General features: G+C 35.7%; 1 protein-coding gene across 2 annotated transcripts; it reads left to right on the plus strand.

The window, feature by feature from the left end:
• The first annotated feature begins 473 nt into the window (after positions 1 to 473).
• Positions 474 to 1344, plus strand: LOC18603790 (SsrA-binding protein). Of its 2 annotated transcripts, none has more exons than XM_088805704.1 (2): positions 474 to 669; positions 810 to 1344. In XM_088805704.1, the coding sequence occupies exons 1-2, from the start codon at positions 579 to 581 to the stop codon at positions 929 to 931; spliced, it is 213 nt and encodes a 70-aa protein (XP_088661830.1). In that variant the 5' UTR covers positions 474 to 578; the 3' UTR covers positions 932 to 1344. The 2 variants fall into 2 exon arrangements, with proteins under 2 accessions (XP_088661830.1, XP_017974638.2); XM_018119149.2 differs by having other exon boundaries at positions 476 to 669; positions 789 to 1344.
• The last annotated feature ends 5183 nt before the right edge of the window (positions 1345 to 6527 follow it).

Below are 6527 nucleotides of genomic sequence, written 5' to 3' on the forward strand. Positions count from 1 at the left end.
ATTTCCTGTTAGTCAATATTGAAATGCGAGTCACGCCATAACAGCTTTGTATATTTTTATTTGCTGGATAACCAATGGGAGCGCAACCTGGATGAGTGAGAGGATCATTCTCCTTAACGGGTACGTGAAGCAGCCTCTCCGCGTACCCGTTTCAATAAGAACAATGGCATGCCCTAACTTATTGTCACATCAAACGAGCATAGAGGGCAGGTAATTAAGGGAAGGGAGGCATATCAAGGGGGCGGGTGGCGGTCACTTTTAGACGTGACATTCAAAAAAATAAAGGCATTCACGTGTAGAGTTGTGTTTGGGAGCGTGCACCATGTGCTTAGGTGCGGTCGGCGGAGATGGAAGAACCTTTGAGATAAGGAAAAAACATAAAAAAATGAGTGATGTTCCTCTTAGCTCATCTCACGGATCTTGCCCCTCTCTCTCTCTCTCTCTCGCCTTCCTATATAATGGCCTTTGACCAAATTAAAAAGGGCCAATAGTGAGTGAAATCCAGTCATATTGCCGAAAGGAGCAGAAAGCAAAACAAAAAGCACAATCCCATTCGTAAAACTAGCACGCAGGAATCTATGGCTTCTTGGAAGAAAACCATCACATCCCAGTTCAAAAAAGCCTGCACTTTCTTCAATCAGCAACCACGGGATAAGAAGTCACAAAGAGGTATGTCTGTGTTATGTATATAATTAATTGGCTATGGTTCCAGTTGTCCACCCCATCCATTCCCATGTATTTGCATCAGCATCAGTCACAAGCTTACATATATATATATATATATACAGGTACTTATTTTGTGGGTGCAGGGCATGAAAACCGTGTTATGGATCTACATGGGGAGGTGCAGGCATGTGCTTATGAGGATGTCCAAGTCATGTGGTCGATTCTCGGCAAGTCCAAGTCCACAGCCTGCCACATCAATTCCTGAATTTTTTTTGTTCAATTAGTTTCGCATCATCCATGATATGGCCCGCTTCCCGCCGATGGTGTTTTGCATGTATTGACATTTGTAGATATGATGTGCATGGCGGGATTGATCATCTCATCGTGTTCAAGTGATGGACGAGACTAGTAGAGATCGCGTCGGCGGCCGATCGTAGGATGCTTTTGAGTTGAATAGGGATTAGGTTGGAATTAGAAATTATGAGTCGAAGAATTAAGATGTTATTTTATAGGGAATCCCCGTGATTAAATGAAATCAATGGAGAGATTTTTAATGGCCTTTTGTATATTTATTTGAAATTGTTTTTATATTAGAAAATATGTTTACTGTTAAATGATGGTGAATTGGATTTGAACAAGGTTGAATGCCTCTAAATGATGATAAGCTAATCTCGTCTATTTATACAGATGAAATGATATTCAGCATGAGGATATCATAGTATGTTGCCAAACCAAAAAATTATGACATAGTGTAATCATTTGTGCATACTCTCAAATGAAAAGATTTTGATGGACGAAGCATTAGTGCATCCATAAAATAAACTTTTCTTTACTATTGTCAATGAGATAAATGCATCTGTGTCAGATTGATCGTACGTCTCTTTCTGAGATACATTTATGAAAAACAGCGGAAAGATAGGCATTTATGTCTAGGGTGAGGTTAGTTTTTAGGAAAAGAAAGAATACGTCGTTTTGGCAAAGAAGCTAAAAAGAAGAAGGGAAGTCTAGCAAATGGAAGTAAAAAATGGAAAGAAGAAGAAAATAAGAGAGAGACCCATTAAAAAATGGGAAGAAGAAGAAGAGAGGGGAAAGGGGCAGCCCATTAAGGATAAAGGGGGATCGTGGGCTCCTGCCTATGCAACTTTGGTTTCTTCTTTTATTTTTAAGCCCACTTATGTTAAATAATTTTTTTAATAAACATTACTTAATTGAGAATTATTCCTAAGCAAACCAAAAACTAGTCGAAACCCAGCTTGTTTTATGTATTAAAATACTTAAATTGAATGCATTTAAACAATGAGCTCGTAGACTTTTGAAGTGGAACAGTTGCTGTCAAAAGTCATCTTGTTCATCTCACCAATATGAGATGATTAACAAGTCAACAAAAACATTGGGGATGAGGACTTGCTTTTTATTTTTTATGAATGAAACTAAATAACCCAAAACTTCTAACTTCTTCACTTAATTAAACTTATGCAAAATCAAAATTCATTAATAACCATACAAGAACAAAAAGAAGTTTAACTACAGAACATAATAGTTATGAAAAGAGAATGTAAGTCTAGAACATATATCAACCTGGAGTGCCATAACACTAGTTGCAAACTAGATCATTGGATGAGCTAAGACAGGTAGAGCATCAACGGCCTTGAACACATAATCTGCAACCAAATAGAGAAATCCAAGAGAATTTAGAATTCATCTGCTTTACTAGAAATAGGTAACTACAGGTTTCAAGAATAATGCAGAAGTTGCATCTTGATGATTTTACACACACAAGCATACGTGTCACACAAGTAAAATAGTAATGAGTGGCTGATCGTCTCCACAAGGAATCGTATCTAAATTTTTTCTAATTACTAAAATTCAACACTCTAATTTTATCCAAGTAATCTAATTTGAAAATTACTTAAAATTGAAATTAGGGTAACAAAGCTAGAATAATGAATAAATGCTAAGAGTTGCTAATGTTGGTCCCGTTTAAATGTGCTAGAATGGGGTGAATAGCACTTTTTGGCTCTTAGCAAGATGAAAAACTAATTTGAAAAGCAATGAAAACAAAAACAAAGTAGACAATGCGCAGAAATTTACAGTGGTTCGATCCAAGACCTACATCCACTACCTTGATTATTCAACCAAGGATTTTCCAAACTAATCCACTATGAATGGTGACATTTACAAGCTTTCACCAAGCTTTACAATGGCTTTTATCAAGCTTAGCCAAAACCTTTCACAATAGTTTTTATCGGGATCAACTAAAACTCAACACCTAACTTTTCAAGGCTAAGTTAGAACCTATACTCAATCAAGCAATCCTAGCTTGAATCAATCCCATAGAGTGACTCGCTCACTCTAAGAATACAAGGAGATAAGTGATAAGAGTGTATCTATGATCACAAAATTGATCTAATTGGTACAAAGTGAAGTGCATATCACAATTATAAAGATAGGAGTTGAGTGCAGTAAATGAGCAGCAAGTATTTTCTGATTTTTCAGCTCTTTTTGTGTTTTTGGAAGCCTTTAATGCATTTTTAGCCATTGGAACCCTTTTTTATACTTAGAAAATTAGCTCTGAAGTGTGTTAGACAGTTTCTGACTGTTGGAAACAGTTTTATTGCAGTTCTAGCCATTAATTTGTCATCTAATGTAGGATTCAAATTTTCTAGCAGAATGCTTTTAGTAGACTTAGTCGACTAACTTATTTCTTGGTCGACTAAGTTGATTCTGTTTTAAAGTCCAGATTTGAAATGCCCCATACTTTGATATGGTGATAAATAAAGTTGGTCGGATGCGAATTGAGGCATAATAAGGAACTTTGGGAACCAAAGAGACAAAATAAAATAATATTAAAATATTAATATTTGGTCAAGTTACACATTCACGTGGGGGTTCGACGTGAAGTGAGCTCTAATACTACCCCGGGAGTTACCCTCCTCGCCTCTACTACCGAAGTAACTATATAACCGGGTTTATCGTGCCCCTCTAATAGGCAGTCCACGGAAACTCGTCACTGCAGTGACTAACCCACCAATTTTAATAAAATTTCGATAATATAATGTGGCTTTTATTTATTTATCCAGCCTGCATAGTAAAAATAGCTTACATAAATTTCTCAATGCACTTACAAAATATAGCCACATATACTTATCTCATAAGCCATTCATAGGAAAATATATAATTTTCAAGACAGTTAACAGCCTCTAATTACTCAATTTCATAATCAACCCAATATATCTTTTTTTTGTCACATTTATTTCTAAAATATCAAAAATCCTGTTTTAATCTCATTTTCGTTTCATAAAATACATAAAGAGCATTTTTAAAATAACTCTAGATAATTCACAATAATAATAGGTTTACTCACCGTTTGTGCAAACTAAAAGCTTTCTAGGTGCCCCGATAACTACTTGTCGAGTACGATTTCCTTGCCTTTACCGAAAGGCTCTCATCCTAGACACATTGCAAAAATTTACTCAATTCATTACATTAATGCTAAACCACTATATATTTGACTTAAATCTTATACTAATGCATGGTATGAAATGCAATAGCCAAAAATGGCTTAAACGCGGTATTAACCTATTTTTGACACTTTACTCGATAAATTGGTAACGCGCTCTATTTTAGCTCTAAATTGTCCCATTCTCTCTCCAACATTTCTAACCATTAATTATCAGCCAATATTCCTCTAAAATCACCAAAATCAGCTCACTCTATTCTTTGGAAAATTCGGCCAAAAATGGGACATTAACTCGGTTAATTTTTTACTTTGTTTTTCTATCACATTTAACCATTTTTCATCATTTTCTCTTCATTTCTCTTAGAATAAAAATCAGATCATCATCATTGTACCTCATTGCAGATTCAGCCAAGGGTGGGTATTGTGAAAATTTAATGCTTTCTTACCCAATTTAATTTCTAAACACATTTAACTAACTAAAACTATCAATTTAACTAAAAATCAAAACCTAAAAATTTCAATTTCTCTCCCCTAGAATTTCGTCCAGCCCTTGATATCACTTTTTGATCTCTCTCCTCAAGCATGCTAAATGGAAACAAAGGCATAAGAAATGTAGAAATCAAGCTAAAGTCGAAAAATCTTACTGTTAGACGCGTAAACGGGCGAAAAACGCGAATTCCCCTTTGAATTTTCTTTTTTCTCTTTGGTTTTTCTTTTCTTCTTTCTTTCCTCTCTATTTTCTCTCTTGTTCTCCCTTATGGCCGGGCAGCACTTAAAATGAGGTTTAAATGGGCTGACTTTTCATTAAAATAATATTATTTCATTAAAAAAATGCCACGTGTCACTTTCCCATTGGCCCATTTTCAAAATTTCATCCATTTGTTTCCAAATTTTCACCATACACTTGTCCCACATATCCATAGCTTAGATAAAATTCTCAGACTTATCCAAAGTCTCGGTGGAGTAAGTTTTGAAATTTACACTTTTACCCCCGTAAAAGTGAAAAATTATATTTTTGCCCAAAAAACTGAAAAATTGCCCATAGACGTATTTTTCATCCCTTATACTCATACCATTCTCCAATTTGTAAAATTTGATCTAAATTCTCTCAAAATCTCAAATTTTATCCGCGAGTGGTAAAATTACAATTTTGCCCCTACACTCCAGAAATCACCATAATTAAACTTTTTCACTTCCTATCATTAAATTATACTCCAAATAGTTAATCTTGGTAAAAAATTTCACTCTCTTATCAAATTATTATCGTAGGTGGCAAAATGACGATTTTACCCTTAAACATCACAATTTTCAATTTTACCCCTAATGAACCCTCGAACTCCGAACAATCATTTTTAGTCATTCCTGGACTGTAAAATATTAAATTTCATCATACGATTCCTATTTAAACTAGTTCGAGGTTAAATCAACTCAAGTGTACTGTTAGGTACAATACCGGGTTTTGTCTATTCTTAGGATTTTTCTAGCGTAATAACATGCTACTCAGTGCATGTATATCATGACATGTATTTATAAGGTTGGGTTTTACAGTAGTGATGCCTCAAAGTTGGGGTTGGGGTGCGTACTGATGCAGGATGAAAAAGTTTTGGCTTATGCTTCTAGACAGCTAAAGAGGCATGAAGCAAATTATCCTACCCATGATTTAGAGTTAGCAGCAGTGGTGTTTGCTTTAAAAATCAGGAGACATTACTTGTATGGTGAGCATTGTCGGATATTTACGGATCACAAGAGTTTAAAATATTTGCTCACTCAGAAGGAACTTAATTTGAGGCAAAGGCGATGGTTGGAGTTGATAAAAGATTATGACTTGGTGATAGACTATCATTCAGGAAAGGCGAACGTTGTAGCTGATGCCTTAAGTCGTAAGTCTTCATCGTTTTTAGCCGCACTTCAGAGTTGTTATTTTTCAGCATTATTAGAGATGAAATATCTTGGGGTCCAGTTGAAAAATGGTGAGGATGGATCCTTATTGGCAAGCTTCATTGTGCGACCTTCATTACTTAATCAAATAAAGGACATTCAGAGGTCTGATGATGAGTTAAGAAAAGAAATTCAAAAATTGACCGATGAGGGAGTCAGTGAGTTCAAATTCAGAGAGGATAACGTCTTGATGTTTAAAGACCAAGTTTGTGTTCCTGAGGGAAACTAGCTGAGACAAGCTATCATGGAACAAGCCCATTCATCTGCCTATGCATTACATCTCGGAATCATCAAGATGTATAGGACTATCAGGGAGAATTATTGGTGGCCAGGTATGAAGCGAGACGTAGCAGAATTCGTAGCAAAATGTCTCGTATGTCAGCAAGTTAAGGCGGAACATTAGAGGCCAGCAGGTACACTTCAGTCTTTACTTGTTCCCGAGTGGAAATGAGAGCATGTAACT

Source organism: Theobroma cacao, chromosome 4 (assembly GCF_053813885.1).
Source record: "Theobroma cacao isolate CCN51 chromosome 4, ASM5381388v1, whole genome shotgun sequence".
Classification (NCBI taxonomy): Eukaryota; Viridiplantae; Streptophyta; class Magnoliopsida; order Malvales; family Malvaceae; genus Theobroma; species Theobroma cacao.

Bases quoted from the DNA above. Each gene is read 5' to 3' on its own strand.
- LOC18603790 (XM_018119149.2), top strand. From the start codon at position 579: ATGGCTTCTTGGAAGAAAACCATCACATCCCAGTTCAAAAAAGCCTGC. The intron at 670-788 runs GTATGTCTGTGT...ATATATATACAG, and splicing joins GGATAAGAAGTCACAAAGAG to GTACTTATTTTGTGGGTGCA.